Genomic DNA, 18,411 nt, shown 5'->3' on the forward strand with positions numbered 1-18,411 from the left:
TTCTAATTACAGTTGGAAAATGAAGTGAAATCCATTTTTCATTCTGCACCAGATGATTTCTATGATCTTTTTGAACTTGGAACACTTTCTGATTTCCTGAAATTCCCAAGTCTTTGGGCCAACCATCTTCCAAAATCATTTTATTAGGATGGTTTCAGTAGTGATGAATAGGTAGAGAAATCAAAGAAAATTCATAGTACTTGGCAGAAAGAAAACATAAACAAAAATAAAAACCAACTCCAAGGGCATGATAGAATGCGTTTCAACAGTCATCCTGTTCACGAAGGACGCTGTGTGGTTTAAACCGTCTAAGAGCTGTTTTTAAGCCACAGGTAGGTAACCAAATTCAGATGGACAGGTCCCCTCCAAGCTGTCAGAAGTAACTTTTTGGTGCTTCTCATCGTGGGTCCCAGAGTTTCAGTTTAAGGACATTTTGAGTTTCTCAGGGCAAGGTAGATGGGTGCTTTTTCTTTTTTTTCTTCTCACCAAGGACAACTCATTTGCAAAGATTATATTGCACATGAATCGTACCCATAGAAGACTGGCAATTTGAAGAGGACAGAAACACACTTTGTCCACTGTCTTATAAAATGTTAACACTGAGTTATTTGTTTAATAATGACTTCTATGTGCAAGGTCTTCCCAACTACATGTGGAGCATGTGTGTTAATATTTTGCACCCTGTGTTCCTGATCCTTTGGCTGTTATGATGTCCTTCCTCTGCAAGAGGCATGGCAGTGGGGATGCAGGTCATGACTGGTCCCCCAAGGAGATTCTCAGTAATCAGCTTCTTCCCATTTGTGGCTGGTTTTGCCTTTTGCATTCTCCCTCGGCATAGGTTTGTGGATGGGATAGAGTACAAAATGCTGAAGTTTGTTTTCTGTTTCTTTTTTTGATCCTCCCTTCCCTAAATGCTATTTTCACCTTCCAGGTTGTCCTTATAGTAGATTTTTATTTCCTAACACCCAGCCCCTGGCCACTCCTGCCGAGGCACATGCACATGTTAGATGCTGTGATCCCCCGTTAGCTGCAGTTGGAACAGATGTGCTTGGAGTGAAGGATGTGCCTTCTCAGGCAGGGCTCCACACCCCTCCCCCATTCGGATGCAAATATCTTTTGGCATCTTGAAAAGAAGGATTAGTCCAGGTTGTGTCCTCCTGCAGCGTCCACGCATCCCAGTCCAAAGCCTTCCTTCATTGTTTGCCTTCTGAAACTCTCAGTCTGGCAGCAGCTCCTGAATGCCTCCATTGTTTGGACATGCTGCCAGAAAGCAAGAGTCTGTTCTCAGGGCCGGGAGCTCTGTCCCTAGGAATCCAAGTAATAACTTAATAGCTTCTGGCCTCTCCTGAGCACCCTCCCCACAAGGGCTTTGTCAGTTGCAAAGCACACAATGGAGAGGACCACCAAGGAGTTTCTTGTTTCTCAAATCAGGTGCCTCTCAGCCCACGTGTTTATTGAGAAGTGAGGCTCTATAGAGCCCCCTCCCCAAAAGAATTTGACACAAAGGGGTAAAAATCGACAGCATCAGATCTTCCGGTGGAAGCTGGAGTCAGCATTAAATCTCTTGATACATACACAGGTTTAGAAACACACATGTACTCATGTGCACACGTGCACACACACATACACACAAACACATACACATAGTGTATTTAATTCTAGGCCTTTTTGACTTTTTCAGCTTCTGTTTTGGTTATCTCCTACTCTTCCCACCGTTAGTCCAATAGTTCTTACTCGTTATGTAGTTCTCCCCAACCAACTTGGAAGGTTTGCTCATTTCTGCCGTAGGCCTCAGTGAGATAAAGCAATTGGAAGCCCAGTTCTCTTCCTGTGAAGGAGTGATATCTAATTATGGCAGCCAGAGACTTGAATCTAAGTCCAAACTGGATCCTTTGATATAAGTGTTTTATGGTATTTGACTGGGTGACGTTGGTACTCAAAAGTCTGCATGCGCTGTTAGTCCGAGAGCAGTGCACCTTCCTGATGGGTCTGATTTTGGATCAGACCCTAACCTATTTTTAAAAGTACATGTTCCCGCATTACTGCGAAAGCTTACTTTTAATTTGGACTGCAAATTACTCACACTATGTTTTCTCCTTTTTTTTTTTAAATTCATTTTAGGAAAGCATGCCTCAGACTCCTCCTTTTTCAGCAATGTTTGACAGCAGTGGGTACAACCGCAATCTCTATCAGTCTGCGGATGACAGCTGCGGAGGGCTGTATTACCATGACAACAACCTCCTCTCCGGCTCTCTGGAAGCACTCATCCAGCACTTAGTACCTAATGTGGATTACTATCCGGACGTAGGTATCCCTGTTCTGTGAAACACGATCTTGGTATTCTTTAGAAAAAATGCACTGTGAGATCCATTTGAGCCTAGGTAGGAGTCAGATTTTGCTTATCGTCTGCAGTTTGGTTCCTATTCAGGGTTGGCACCACACTGTGGACAGGCAGAAACCATCTAAATGAAGTACCTGGAGCTTTCATTCATGCATTTACCTTGGTCCTTACGTGGAAATGCCAGAGGACGTTGGATACTCCCAGAATACTTAACACCTTTTTTGGTTTCCAGGCCCATCCCTATGCCGAGAAAAGTGAAAATCATGGGTGGGAAAACTTCATAGAAGTTTTATTCAAGGTGCAATTCTTTATAGATTGCTAATGTTTTACTTTGCTAGCCAACATTTATGTAGATGGTACTTTCCAATTTAAGGAATTCGTTTACATTTTCTCAGTCTTTACAGCAATTCCAGGAGGCCAGAGAGGAGAACACTGAATTTCAGAATGTTGAGTAACCCACAGCCTCACTCCATATCAGCAGTCAAACCTAGGTTTTCTGGGTCTGGGCAAGTGGTGTTCCCCCTCCCCCGAGCCTCCCTTGTGCTACAGCTGCCTTTGTTACTCAACAACAGCTGGTTGTTGATAAAGATTGCATGAAAATATCTAGACACTAGATTCATATGTTTTTACAAATATAATAATGACCGTGGTGTGCAGAGGACAGTTAGTGCTTGCCACTGTAATTCACCAGAGTGCTTCCTCCTGAGTTCTCGCTCTGTGTGTGATTTGTTACATAGCATTTTGAAATATGTTGCCACACAGGGAAAACTTGTAATCAGAAGTAAAAGGAATCCCTTGTTCGGTCCTGTAAGTGTTTATGAGCTACTAAAGGGTGCCTAAGGTGGGGGGGAGATTAAAAAAATAAAAAACAAAAACCAAATGGGGTTTTTCTTTCATTGGGAGTCTGAAACCATTATAACAAATAAGCTCTACTTCATTCCTGGCTTCTTGAGAAACAATGTAGTTAAAGAAAAGTATATAGTATGATATTATGTTTTATCAGATTGCTTAGCTTTTGAGCAAGTAAATAGATTACTTGCAAGCTGGCCTTTGAATGTTCAGGCACAAGCACACAAACACTGCAGTGTGCTACCCTGGACATTCTTGAGCTGATACGGATTGGTGGGGTTTTTTTTTGTTTGATTGTTTTTTGTTTTTTGTTTTTTTGTTTCCATTGAGTTACCATAACATTTGGACCCAGAGCAAGATTCTGTATGGGTGGTATATTTAAGTTAGATCTCTTTCTCTGGGCTGAATTTCATTCCTCTTTGCTAAAATGAGTTAGGTGTCCTGGTATACTGACTCCAGAGGATGGACATGAAAATGTGCTTTGAATACTTTCAGCAGATTAACTTATCTTGTACTTCTGATTTGTTTTGTTTTGTGTTTATTTTGGTATGATTTAAGGGAAAAGATACATGAGAAGGCAAAGGAAAAGTCCATCTTCCAGTGTTTTACTACTAAGCATTACTTTTGAAACTGTGTATATTAACTCTGATCAAGAGAACTTAATGAATTAAGATGTATCCTAGATGTGAAAGATAGTAGTTTCACAGAGAATGTAACCGTGATGATTTTTTTCTTCTCTTGCCACAGAGAACATACATATTTACCTTCCTACTCAGTTCTCGGTTATTTATGCATCCATACGAGTTAATGGCCAAAGTTTGCCACTTATGTGTTGAGCACCAGAGACTAAGTGACCCCAATAGCGATAAGGTAATGGATATGTTGTTTTGAACTTTATAATTTTCTCTATTAGGATGCTTTCTCTTTTCTATTTCTTTCTTTTTTTTTTTTAATGTTTTTATTTATTATGGAGAGACAGAGAGATACAGAGCATGAGCATGGGAGAGGCAGAGAGAGAGGGAGACACAGAATCTGAAGGAGGCTCCAGGCTCTGAGCTGTCAGCACACAGCCCAGTGCAGGCTCCAACTCACAACATGAACTCACTTGAGATCATGACCTGAGCTGAAATCAGATGCTTAACCAACTGAGCCACCCAGGCGCCCCTATCTTTTCTATTTCTATTAGGATTGGTAACTCTGTGGCTCAGATTTTGTGAAGTTGGTTTCCTTATCGCCAGGCTGAGGGGCATAAATGGGATCATGGCTATGCAAAGGGAATTGGCGCTATAAGGAACACAATGTCGGGTAGGATGCCAGAATTATTAGTGTTCATTTTCATCTGAGATCTTCACTTCCCTAGCATTCTTGTTCCTATTGAAACATTTCAGTATACAACAATACTGCCATGTTAATACCCAAGAGAAGCCATCGTAATGTGTTTGCTGGTCATTAGGATCAGTGTGGTACAGCTTTTTTTTTTTTTAATAAATTTGTCATGTCCTTCATGTCAAACAAAACCCCACAATATAAATTTAATGCCATGGAAGATCCCTAGATCCTGCCTTAAGTTGGTGGCACTTGGCATTGACTTGGGGTAGGGGGACTAGACTTGTTCTTAAACCCTAAAGATTTTGCTAGAAGTTTACCAGTGATACTGTTTGTGATTATGTATTTGATCCAGTCCGTTGTGATAGACATCACTGAATGAGATTTGCTTTTTCTCCCCAGAACCAGATAAGAAAAATTGCACCCAAAATCCTTCAACTCCTGACAGAATGGACAGAAACGTTTCCTTATGATTTTCGGGATGAAAGAATGATGAGGAACTTAAAAGATCTGGCTCACCGAATAGCCAGTGGCGAGGAGGTTGGTATCCTGTATCTCGCAAAGCCACTCAGATTTCCAGGCCGAGCCTCGGTGGGAACGGGTGCTGAATTATGCATCAGAGTCTCCACTGCTTCCTTTCTGGTTGCCTTTGGGCAAGTCTTCCACATCACATAGTGGTCTGTTTGGTGTGTCAAATGGGGATGATTGTACAATCCCACTTCAAAGGGATATCATTTGGGGTTTTATGTGATTAATTTGGAGGTATGTTCATGTCCCTTCATGCATAGGATTTGCACCACAAGTGTGTTTTAATTTTACTTATACTTTTCTTCCTTTGGAAAAGATTTGACATAGCAAGCTAGATATAAACACAAATAGATATAAATAACCTAGTAATATATTAACAGATAAAAAGTTGTATATTGATACATCATAAATCAAAATAGTTTGTATCATGGAAGCAAGAAAACAAATAGTTTTGAGAAGCAGTATAGTAGGACAGGACTACTGTGATTTGTGAGAACTCCAAGTAAAAGAGAAATACAGTCAGTTATGTAATGTTCAGTGTCAGAAAAGAGAGAACATACTAATTTTTCAGGGTATTAAATTAAATGAAATTTTTAAAACTTTCTTTAAAAAATTTTTTTTAAATGTTTATGTATTTTTGAGAGATAGAGAGAGACAGAGCGTGAGTGGGGAAGGGCAGAGAGGAAGGGAGACACATAATCCACAGCAGGCTCCAGGCTTCAAGCTGTCCGCATAGAGCCCAATATGGGTGCTCAAACTAGCGGGACAGGAACTCATGGACCACGAGATCATGATCTGAGTTGAAGTGAGACGCTTACCAGACTGAGCCACCCAGGCGCCCTAAAAACTTTCTTATGGAGGAGTTTATGTATATAGGAGAGGGCATAGAATGAGATCAGGGCACTGCTCTGTATCGTTTTGATAACAAACGCTTCTTAATGAAAACTGAGGCTATACGAGTAATAATTATAATGTATAATTAGCAAAGGTCATTCTTTGGAGAGAAGACAAAGAGGAAAAGATCCAAGTCTTGTGGTGCCCGGAAGTTGATTAGGTGGAGACAGAAAGTAAGGTTCTTGGATAATCTTTCATAAATATCACGACCGTCAATTGAGCCTTTGATAAGAGCTAACTAGCTGTGACAAATTCAAGGTGATCCTCTTTGAAGCAAGCCTGCAGGGCTGATATTTTGTGTTGAGGCTTGTTGGGCAAGGATGTCTTTGTAGTTCCTGTACTTGCAGTGAGCTCCTGGGAACGAGTTACTAGGCACAGACACAACACTTTCGCGTCGGAAAAGATCGACGAAGCATTTGGCAGTTGCAGAGATGTCTTGTTTCATTTGTCTTAAAATGCGTTTTCCCTTCACAAGTGACCTTCCTTGAGAACTCATTCTTTCAGTGGTATGCTATAATGATCGTGTACCAAGGTACTGTCTGTTTTGTCTACTTCAGGGTAGATCTATTTTAATCCTATTTCCCCCAACTTAAAAAATTATATAAGATTTGCAGTTGAAAAATTTGTACTTGCTTCCCTGCAGTTATGTCCTCATGAAAATGGACTTAACCCTTTTACCCTTCCCTTAGGACATTATGTTGAACCCTGATGCTCAGGAGAGCCATGATTGATTTCTGTAAGGCTGAATGAGTGGCTTCCTGTGTTGTTTTGCAAGTTTTGACTGTTATCATTTTGCCAGTTTGCATGTAACAGGTTCTAGCAAGGTATGAATTGGTAGGTCCCTCACTCACAAATGCAAAAGTTGAGTATCATTGGGAAGCTTTGTAATAACTCTTACAATAACTCTGGGATTATCTGTTGGGTTGCTAGGCAGAGTCAATCCCGGCTCAGTGAACTTAGCTTATGACAAGATGCCCAAAAGACTAGTGGCAGGATAGCACTTTGTCTTGCAGGAAGGCTGAGTCCTGATTCAGTCAGTGCTTTATCTTAGTTAAGTTGTATTTAGGTACTTAACTTGATAAGTCAGTCAACTTACCTTCCCTCTATTGCCTTTTTAAGAAGTAGAAATGGTTACTTGATCCTCTCCGAAGGAGAACCTCAAAAATCTTTTTCAGATAAAGAGTCAGTGTTCTGAGAATTCCAGATGAGTGGCCTTTTGTTTTTCTTGTCGTGGTAGTCAGTGAGGGAGATCATTTCTATCCATGTTGGCCAGATTGGATTCAGTCTTTTTTTTCCAAAAGGACCAAGCCACTCAAGGGTTGGGTGGGACCACAAAGGGCCAAACAGCCTTCTAACTTGCTTCTTATCAGCACTTCTATGTTAATAGCAAATCCGAGATAAACCTTGAGATTTTCAGATTTTCGGCCTTGAGTGTGAAAAGAGGAGATGAGAAGATACACCAAGTCAAACCAAGGAACTGATTAACCTGGGGTTGAGCAGCCAGTGCCACCTGCCTTGGTCCGGTTGGGTTTTACAGGGATTTTGTTCCTTTGGCTACTTCCACCAATATTCCGAATCAGGTCCACACTTGGCAGCTGGTTGATCTGAGTGGGCTTCGGCAAGTTCCCTAAATTCCTCGCTGCTTCTTCATTTCTATAAATCATGGAAGTAAGCACCCTGTGTTAACGTTCCTGTCAGCTCAGAAATCCTGTGATAGATGCTCTTTCCTCAGTGTTTTGCTTGGGAGGTCACACACCGTCTATGTGCTTAAGTGTTTGTCCTCAGAGAGACCTTCATTCACCACCCCAACCACCAACCCGTGCAGGCCCTCTCATTATTGGCTTTCACCACTGTTTTCTCCATAGCACTCTGTAACTAGTAATTACTTGCTTTTTTTTATGAGATTGTTTTCTCTGACTCCTTGCTTTGCTCCCTTGTCCTAGTTCAGTGCCTGGCATTTAATAGGTATTCAGTAGTGTTTGAACAAATGAATGAATGAATGAATGAATGAATGAAAGAAAGAAAGAAAGAAAGAAAGAAAGAAAGAAAGAAAGAAATAGCATTTGAATAAATGAATGAACAAATGAATGAACAAACTAATCAGTTAGTGGAATAGGAAAAAAATATTCCCCCACCCCACCCCCAGGAAGGAGTATGGGCTTGGATTGAAACTTGTTGCTTCTTGCCTGGGACCTTAGGGATTTTTTTGGCAGTCAGAGAATCCAGGTGCGCCCTATATATAATTTTGTCGGGTTCTGCTGAATCTGCTAGGACACTTCTGCATAATTTGGCTTAATATGTTCCCTCCTCTGGGGATTTGCCCAAAATGAAGTGGTTTATTAGGACTTGCCTGCAAGAAACATGAAATGGAGCTAATGATTGAATTACATGACAAATAGCTATAGTGGGTAAAATGCAATTTTCTCTTCCTTAAGGGGCTGGTCTTTATTCTATCTTTATTTGCCAGGTAATTACTGTCACTGGCATTTGAAGTTATAAAAAAGAATAAGTGCATATTTAGCAATTCATGACTCAGTAAGGAAGCATGCTTAACAACACAAAGCTTGGAATGGAATCAAATGGCAGCAGGAAACTTTTAAAAGAGGTCATACATACATACTCTGTGTGTGTGTGTCTCTCTGTCTCTCTCACACACAGCTCTACCCTGTACCGTGCTGTACACGTTTTCCCCTTAATAGTTTGCTGCTTTGTGCTCACTAGCTGAATCCTTGACTATATAAACCTCTACCTCTTTCCAAAAAGAAAAAAACAACACTCTTTAAAGTATAAAATAAGAACCTTTCACCAGATATGCTAGCAGAGCATTGATTCTGAAACTTTGCTACATATCAGAATCATCTGGGAACATTTGTTATGATACTTGGGACAGGGAACTGAAGAACCATTTTAAGTTCAGAGACTTTTAATGTAATGCATGATTATGAGAGTAGAAGGGCAAGGGATTTATTATATTTTGTTTTGTTCTTATTTAGTGTTTTTATTGAGGTATAATTGACATATACTTCAGTTTCAGATGTACATCATGATTTGATAGTTGTATATATTGTGAAATGATCACATTATGTCTAATTAACAGCCATCAGCACACATAGTTACAGAATTTTTTTTCCTTGTAATGAGCTTTAAGATCCATTCTCTGAGCAACTTTTTTTTTAATGTTTATTTATTTTTGAGAGAGAGAGAGAGACAGAGTGCAATTGGGGGAGGGGCAGAGAGAGAGGGAGACACAGAATCTGAAGCAGGCTCCAGGCTCTGAGCTTTCTGTACACAGCCTGACCCAGGGCCCGAACTCACAAACTGCGAGATTATGACCTGAGCCGAAGTCGGACGTTTAACTGACTGAGCCAGGTGCCCCTCTCAGCAGCTTTCAAATATGCGATACAGTGTAATTAACTACAGTCACAGGGTGTAATTAATACCCCTGGGACTTACTTATTTTATAACTAGAAGTTTGTACCTTTTGGCCACTTTCACTCATTTTGCCCTTGATTCAACCTTGAACTGCTTTAGATTCCAAAGAAAAAGGTATTTTCTTTGAGTGACAAGCATATTATCAAATAGATAGCATCTTCTAAACTGATAACCTTAATGCTGTGTGGAAGATAGGTCTTTTTTGAAGGTTCAACCTTTTGAACACTTCAGTATTTCATTAATGATTTAGGGTGGTCTGTGAATAAAGAGAGAGAGAAAAACAAAAGGTCGTCTAGTGGACTAGTTTAAGGAACTGAGTAGAATATACACCATACAAGCAGAGAAGAAGTAAAGAAAAAGAAGGCTGTGTATGCTTTTTGGCCTTGCCTAAGTAAGAATTGATCATTTTCAGATGCATTTGTAATTTTCCTTAAGTATGCAAATATCTATTCATCTGAGTTTTATAACTTTTTTGCTCTGGTAAACCAAATTGCTTCTATAAAATAATATGGTTCTTATCCTTGTAAGTTAGATGCCATTCCGTTTTTAAATAATTCATTTCAGAAAGTAACATTATGTTACCTTTTAAAGAGGGGCTAAGCAGGGAGCATGACCATAGGCCTTTCTACATCTAAATTCACTGTCCTCTTTCACAGGTGTTAACTTAAGGACTGTGTTAGCATATGTACCTTTCTCAGGTAATTTACCTTAAAGGATGATTGTATTATGTTTGGCAATTTGGGGCTAGACAAGGAAGAATAAAAGAATTCCATAACTTCCATCATGATAATAGTAGCATAGGATAGATACGTTGTGAAGTTATTTCTTTGACTTAATGAGTGTTTTGAAAGTCAAGAGAATGACGTTTATCTCTAATACACGCAGTGTTTCTAACACCAATTCCTATTATGTGTTGTGACTATACCATGATGCAGAAGCAAACGAGGTGGCCGAGGGTAATAGCAGTGGTGGGGGCGGGGGCCGCCACGTGGAAGAGGTGAGGTGTGAATATTAGCACTGACTCATGAATGCAGAAGAAATGGACGTGAGTCAAATGGAGGTCAGATACCAAAAATGAGTATCCACTTCCTCGTAACCCATGTTATATATGGAAGTCAGGAAGGTGGTTGGGAGGGGGTGAGTGGGAAATAATGGTACTTTCTGTCAGGGAGCTGTCTGTGCGCGTTGACCAATGAGACTGGGCACGGTAGGAGTGCGGAAATCAAGACGGTGACTGTAAAGAAAAAGTGTCAGGAAGAGGATGCTCTGAGTCGAGATCAGTGTATTTTAGCCTGCCGGAAGTAAAGCGGCCCGGGGAGCGCTTAGTCGCATGTGGTCGCTAATGTAAGCATCACTGTGGGGTTTATACTTCCAAGAGCAGCCTGCAAAAAGAAGTAAATCTTACAGGTCTGAAAAGATTTAGTTACATGTCTCCCGTAAACTATTAGAGCTAGGCCAAACCTTCCTGTAACTGGCCTGGTGGTTCTCCAGCATCCCGGGAAAAACCCTTAAGTACACAGGCTCTGGGTCTGCACAGAGGTGAAAATAGATGTGCAGGACAGGGATGTAATCCTTTGCTTGTTCCCTGGCAGACATACCGGAAGAATGTTCAGCAGATGATGCAGTGTCTAATCCGCAAACTTGCCGCACTCAGCCAGTATGAGGAAGTCCTCGCGAAAATCAGCTCCACGTCTACAGACCGGCTCACAGTTCTCAAGACCAAACCACAGTCCATACAAAGGGACATCATTACTGTCTGCAGCGACCCTTACACTTTAGCCCAGCAGCTGACTAACGTAGAGCTGGTAAGGTCGTTGTCTTCCTTGCCCTTTGCAACCACAGAGCTGGTTTGCTGTGGCAAGCACACAAGTTGTTTGCCAACAGTAATGTTATAGGAGAAGTTAGAATAATCCAAATGGGAAATAATCTGCGAAGGAGCTAGAATATGTATTGCTTAGACATTTGAAGATGAATGTTTCTGACATGCTGGGAATTCACTCTCAAATAAATACTAAGCAATGGGGCGCCTGGGTGGCTCAGTGGGTTGAGTGCCTCACATCAGCTTAAGTCATGATCTCACGGTTCATGAGTTCAAGCCCCGCTTCAGGCTCTGTGCTGCCAGCTTGGAGCCTGGAGCCTGCTTCTGATTCTTTGTCTCCCTCTCTCTCTGCCCCTCCCCTGCTTATGCTCTGTCTCTGTCTCTCTCAAAGAAATAAAATAAAATAAATACTAAGCAAGACTGGAGAGTTTATTGAACTTCCTCATCTTCCCCCTCTGCTTTTCTATAACTTGCTCAGCCTTTCACTATCTTATGTAGCATTGACCTAAGAAAATTGTCTCTGTTCAGATCTTGAAGATGATGACAATATTTAGGGTTAAAGGCTCATTTTACAAGCTGCATAAAAAGTGAGGGTAATGCCAAAAGTCAACAGAAAGCGTTGACGAGTTAACAGTACACTTCTTTTTGTTTTCTTTAATACTGTTGACCTGTTGGTTTTGTGTTTCAGGAAAGGCTCAATTATATTGGGCCAGAAGAATTTGTTCAGGCATTTGTACAGAAGGACCCTTTGGATAATGACAAGGTAATCAGTCTACCCAGAGGTCAGCTCTGAAATTAGAAATAGAATTTCTTAGTCTGTGGTAGGGAGTACAAGAGGCAGAGATTGGAACTATTTTGTCTTAGGTTTTAAAATAAGAAAGTTGTTTTTTGTTTGTTTGTTTTCAGGGCTCCTGGGTAGCTCAGTTGGTTAAACATCCAACTTTTGATTTCAGCTCAGGTCATGATCTCATGGTTCATGATTTAAGCCCTGCATGGGGCTCAACACTGACAGCATGGGGCCTGCGTGGGCTGCTCTCGCTCTCCCTCCCTCTCTGCACCTCTCCCACTTGTGCAAGCTCTTGCCCTCTCTCTCTCTCTCTCTCTCGCTCGCTCGCTCAAAATAAATACATAAATTTAAAAAAAAAGAAAGTTTCTTTTTCATTCATCATGTCTGATTCATTGCCGTTTTTCTTAAGCCAGATCTTCAAGTGCCTTTACCATATTTTACTCTATCAGAAACTTTTAGCCTGTCTTCCTCCTTATTGGGGAATTTAATAAGCAAGTAGATTCAGGATTTGTGGTGATGAGGTAGGAAGTAAAAGCATAATGGTTTTAGCAGATTAAATCAGAAAGAAATTACAGGAGAATGCTCTGCTCATGATTCAACAATAACAGGAGCAGTAAAGACAGGATGCATATCCAGTGCACTGAGTAAGGGGTGTTAGTGCTCTGCCTCTTATTATAAGGGGAATCCCTCATGACGAGTTTATTGCCTACGTGAAGCTCACATGTAAAGAAAATAGCACTAAGCACGGACTATAAAAGCGGTGTACACACATAGGAAATTTCTTCCCCCAGGGACCTCCAGAAACATTTTGAGTTGTTAGGCAAAGACTATCACCCCCTAATGAAAGACACCCCCCACCCCCCGCTTTGGGAGTTAGGGGTAACAGATGTTTTCCGGCCTTAGAATAGCTTCCCTCAGTACAGGAAGTGTGGATTGGGTTTTGCAATAGAAGACTCTCAGACTTTTTTGTTTGTTTGTGTCTTTTGGAAGGAAGGAAAGAGGGGTGTGATTAACTTGTTCAAGCTTGGCCTTGAACTCCAAGGAGATGAGCTTACCTCCTTTTGCTTTTGAATAAGGTGTCATTCACCCTATGAAAGACCATGATGGTGTAGACTTCCATTTACCTACCTTAGAAGATAGTTTCTCACTATATAATGCTCCAAAATTTTGTCCTAGACTTAATTTTAAGAGAAAATGTTCTAGTCCACTGCTCTCTCAGCCTCTTCTTACTGTTGATAGCAGTTGGTATTCACACCCTAGTAAGCAGTCAAGAATGTTCTAGAATATAGCCCAAACCCCTCCTTTGTGCTTGAGCAGACAGTTCCTACTGAGGGTGACTTAGTTTCCCGGGGGGGAAGGGCACCATCTTGAATGCATCAGACCACATTTCTAGATCTTACAGGTATCACTAGACTGCACTAAGAGCTTTTTTTTATTTCTGTAAAAGGGGTCCAGAATGTTAGTGGTTTTCTCTCTCTGTCCCCACCCCCTCATCTTAGAAAGCTGTCTTACCCCATAAACTGGAATAAAGGCCCGTATCTGACAAAGGTGAGAGAACCTGATACAGTCTTGTTTTGTCTCCAACTCACGTGCTCACTTTGCTCTCTCTGTAGAGTTGCTACAGTGAACGGAAGAAGACACGAAACTTAGAAGCTTATGTGGAATGGTTTAATCGCCTCAGCTACTTGGTTGCCACAGAAATCTGCATGGTGAGAAATGAGTTTTCTCATTCTCCAGTTCTATTATTTTTTCATACTTATTGGGGCTGTTGGATCTACATGTTGGATAACTGCCCTCTTTGGGTTTTTTTTTTTCCTTTTCTGTACAGCCTGTAAAGAAAAAGCACCGAGCAAGAATGATCGAGTATTTCATTGATGTAGCTCGGGAGTGTTTTAACATTGGCAACTTCAACTCCCTGATGGCGATAATCTGTGAGTGTTTTCTGGAAGATATGTGTCCTTTATTTTTCTGTGTCCTGTGAAGTATGTCCACTAAAAATTTACAAATGGTACAGTTTTATTGGTGAAAACTCTACTTTTTAACCCTGAATTGTTTTAGAATGTTCAGAATGCTTTAAATGTCCAAAGTCAAGCAGGACATATACTCTTTTTAAAGAGTACACGAATCCATGGCGTACCATGAGTTTGTTCTCATCTGAACATTTGTCTGTAAAAGCTCATAAGTGAGGTGTTTGTCTAAATGAGCATTTAAACAAAAATGTTTGGGCAGCTTGTGTAGCAAGCGTTATAGAGATGTCTGGTCTGAGACTAAATTTTGCGATTCTGTCAGTACGAAGAAGAGAGTGTCCTGAGAAACCGGAGCATTTCCTGACCGCCAGTGCGGTAACTGTCACCCAGAGCACCGTATCACCCTGCTGCACAGACTTTGCCCCTCCTTTATGTCAGGGGGATTTTAACACCAGTGCCCGTGTTTCTTTTCATTCATTTATTCATTTCATTCCTTTTATACTGATTGTCATGCTACAATTATTGATAATTACTCTTTCATTTTAAAAAGACCCTAAATGATATGATTAATTATATGGTTATCCTACACTTTGTAGGTATTCAGTAAATGTTTGAATATTTACCTGACTCATTGGAGTCTAGGTCAATTTGAAGCCAGAGAATCTACCAAATTTAATTCAATCCCTTTGATCCTGATAAATCCCCCCTCCTCACCAATTCTGTTTTCCATTTTCTTTTTGTTTTAATTTTCCTAGTCTTCTCCCTCAAAAAATACTTGCCAAGTTTCAGCTCTTAGTCTATTTTACTTCATGATAATAGTGAACAGATAGATCATCTAAATCAGGGATCTGTAACTCCACAGTCTAAGTAATAGATTACTTAATTTCCCGCCTTACACTAGGAAAATGTCAAGACAAGCCATGTCATGGGAGAAAGTATTTGTAATACACATAGCTGAAAAAGAACTTGTATCCAGACTCTATTAAGGACTCTATGAATTGATAATAAGAAGACAAATGACCCAATGAAAAAGGGGGCAGATACTTGGACACTTCACAAAACAAAATATCCTAATACATAATAAGTTTATGAAATGGTGCTCCACATCATTAGTCATCAGAGAAAAACAAATTCAAATCACAGTGTAATACCATTTCACACCCTGGAATGACTGGAATGAAAAGGACTGGTTGAACCAAATACTGAGGATGTGAAATAAGTAGAACTCTCGTATATTGTTGGTGAGAGTATGAGATGATACTACTACTGTGGAAAACTGGCAGCTTTGTAAAATAAAGTTAACTTGCACTTAGTAATAAGCACTTTTTTAGAGGATAACTTCAAATGACTTATTTCTCTATTTCAACTTTTTCTCCCTCCCCCCTCCATTTTAAATGGAAAGCTGGCATGAACATGAGCCCAGTTTCTCGACTGAAAAAAACATGGGCCAAAGTGAAGACGGCCAAGTTTGATGTTCTTGAGGTATGTGGAGCCGATGCTTTGCTGTTAAGTAACATTTTATATTCAGAAAGTGGAATTCTTTTGTGGAGTTTGATCGGAGAGCGCTACAGAGAAGAACACCCATCTCTCCTTATAGACACAGGGAATGGAAGGGGGTTAGAATTGGAGGAGGGGAGAATAAGTCAGGTTGCAGGCCACCCCTTTCTTAGACAGAGGTGTTCATTTTGGGGTGAACTCACTGAAGAAATGGTGACCCGTCAGTTACATTCCATTGTATGCCGGGATGGAATTTGGATCTGGAACCACTGGAAGTTATTTCAATGTGGGCCCACGGCCTTCATTGAGTTACAGTGTCTCAGGGGAGAAGTTTCCATCCCCGCAAAAATACTCACTCATCATCCTTTCAGCAAATTTAGCTAACCTGTGAAAAAGCTCTTCTGATACAATTCTGAGCATAGTAAGAATTGTACGTAAAGGCATTTGTGCTTGGGTCATGTTAATGTCATTATTGCCTTGGTGTGTTGGTGCTTTGAATCAGCTCTCATTAGAGATAATAAATATTCTTTCCTAAATTTTCCTCCAAATTGGAAAGTATCATTGGATACGTTGCAGTATTCTTCTATTCATATTGTGTAATAAATTTCTTTTCCTTCTTATAAAATAGAATGCTTCAATTTCTTACGAATGACTTGTTAGGAAATGCAAAAAATAAGTTCTCTACAGAGTGTTGGATGATGATGCATGCATGGCTAATTATCAACTGACCCATTAACCTTTAGAGGAAACCAGAAATTGGTTTCGTACACTGGTGTCTGATTCTTTGTTACCAGTTTTAAGTCTAATCTCAGCAGTGAACCTGGAAGGACTTTGTCCTAGGTTTGACATTATCAAAGCTGACATACACTTATTTAAATAAACCAAACCTCAGGAAAGAAAGCATCTGTGTTCTGATGTGTTTCATGGCTGTGTGTGTATATGAGAGGGGTTAATCGTATTCTTAATGAGTTCCCTCACCTATTGCGATTTTTTTTTTAATGTGGAGTTCATATGACTTGGGAACTTTCTGCAGACGAGAAGTAAATGGTTAATACTCTTCTCTCTTTTGTGGACAGCATCAGATGGATCCTTCAAGCAATTTCTACAATTACCGAACAGCTCTTCGCGGGGCAGCACAAAGGTCTTTAACTGCTCACAGCAGCAGAGAGAAGGTGTGTGCTTAAAGGAGTTTTGTTCATGGTAGAGCGCCCGTGTTGTTGCGCTGGAATGCATAGACAAGGAGGGTGCTAAAGGAAGGTGCCATGTGTTATCCATTATAAATGGATATTATTGTGTTGTTATTGCATTAAGTGATCAGTTTGTAATATGTCTTAGTTGTTTTTCAAGCAAGAAATTAAGTCCTGTGTTAAGATGAGTGATAGCATTAGAATACTTTGATTTAATGGAAAGTAGACATTTTAGCTCTGCACAGGGTAGCTAACTTTTTTTTAAAAGAATTAGCTTACCTCCCATGGTTAAGTCATTTATTTTCAGAAAGTAGGTTAGTGGCTGTAGCAGTAGGCCTGCTGTTGCTAATTGGATATGTGGGTGGCAGAAAAAGAACGGAGATGATGTCTAAGAAATTAATGGTCCTTCCTCTATCTATCCTCCCCTTAAACAGTTTAGTCCTACATACCCTTGCTTCTGAGGCTCCTGTCTTGCCATGTCACTGTTCTGTTCCCTTACATGGAAAGGAAAAGTCATTTTCATATTTAGAGATCATGTTAATCTGCAAAGTTACGGCACATGAGCTGATGAGATTGTTTGATGAGAGTTATTTTTTGCTTAGATTCTATTTATCTTTTAAGTTAAACTGTGTTTTCAACAACTTTTTTAACATGAAGGTGAAAAACACTTCAGGACATCTCAATCACTTCCACAAAAAAGCTTCAGCTTCAATGCTCTAAAATAAAGACAGACACAAAAAGAAACTCCACCTCCTAAAAATGTTAAAATGGTTCTCAACAAAATCCAAAATATCAGTTCGGATAACATTTGAGACATATTGTGAATATGCTAATTTTTTTTTAAATAAAGAAACAAGGTCAGAGAGGGGATGAAGCATAAAGAACTCTCTCAATTTAGCCCGACAGAGTGTACCAGCTTTTACACTTTGCTTGCTTGAATCCCAGCACGCCTGTGACAAGATTGAAAAATAAATTGAATGAGAAGTTTCTTAAGGCTAAGCTTCAGAAAATCAACACGGGGTGGGGGTGGGGGGCGGGCTGCCAGCATCTTCCCTCCCAGTTGGGTGCGGTGCTCTGTCTGTGGACCCCTCCCGGAGAGCCAGGAGTCCATAGAATCCTATCTCTAAGCAGGGAGCTCTAGTCCTGGCCAAAGTCGTTCTCAAGTTCAGCCCCCCAAAAAGATTACACCTGTGGGACTCTAATAGCCTTTTCCAGAAAATAGTCCAAAGTACTTACCCTTTACCTCATTTAATAAATTCTGTCTGCTTTAGTTTTGTTGTTTTTTAAACTCAGTTCTGCATGAGCACATGAGTCGTGCTCTCTCGTTCATAAAACAAATGAAATCACCACTGTTCCAAAAAATGCCATTGCTTTCTCACAATTGGTCTCAAAGGCTATGAATGAAAACATTTCTGGGTAAAACGCATCTTTTATTCAAGAGAATTGGGGTTTATTTTTCCTTTTGTGAAGTAAGGTTAAATTCTCTTTATTCCTAAGTAATTTAAAAATCTTCCTAGCAACATGATTAGAGTAATAGCATCTTTAATATTCTTTCAAATTTTAAGCTTATGTGGCCAAAGTGGCACATCTCTAGGTACCATATCATGGTACAAATCAATTCTGTCTTCCACACAGAGGCCCTGAAATGATCTTTAAATAGCAATTTTTCCTGTGGGTACTTATGCCTCCAGGTTTTTAACCATTCCTCATATGATTACATGGTTTCAAATCCTTTTACCGTTTCATTTATGTTTGTGGGAACTTGTTCCTGCCCAACAGTATTC

General features: G+C 40.2%; 1 protein-coding gene across 1 annotated transcript in view; it reads left to right on the plus strand.

Annotated features, from left to right (window-relative positions):
• The window catches only part of RASGEF1B (RasGEF domain family member 1B), a 36,291-nt gene that overhangs the window by 7,351 nt on the left and 10,529 nt on the right, over positions 1-18,411 (plus strand). Inside the window, exons 2-10 of the mRNA XM_029944290.1 lie at positions 2,122-2,304; positions 3,938-4,060; positions 4,919-5,056; positions 10,963-11,175; positions 11,878-11,952; positions 13,590-13,685; positions 13,805-13,907; positions 15,346-15,425; positions 16,517-16,612. Coding sequence (XP_029800150.1) covers positions 2,128-2,304; positions 3,938-4,060; positions 4,919-5,056; positions 10,963-11,175; positions 11,878-11,952; positions 13,590-13,685; positions 13,805-13,907; positions 15,346-15,425; positions 16,517-16,612 — 1,101 coding nt within the window. The 5' untranslated portion in view covers positions 2,122-2,127. The remainder of the gene's footprint in view (positions 1-2,121; positions 2,305-3,937; positions 4,061-4,918; positions 5,057-10,962; positions 11,176-11,877; positions 11,953-13,589; positions 13,686-13,804; positions 13,908-15,345; positions 15,426-16,516; positions 16,613-18,411) is intronic.

Source organism: Suricata suricatta, chromosome 1 (genome assembly GCF_006229205.1).
Source record: "Suricata suricatta isolate VVHF042 chromosome 1, meerkat_22Aug2017_6uvM2_HiC, whole genome shotgun sequence".
In the NCBI taxonomy this organism is placed as follows: domain Eukaryota; kingdom Metazoa; phylum Chordata; class Mammalia; order Carnivora; family Herpestidae; genus Suricata; species Suricata suricatta.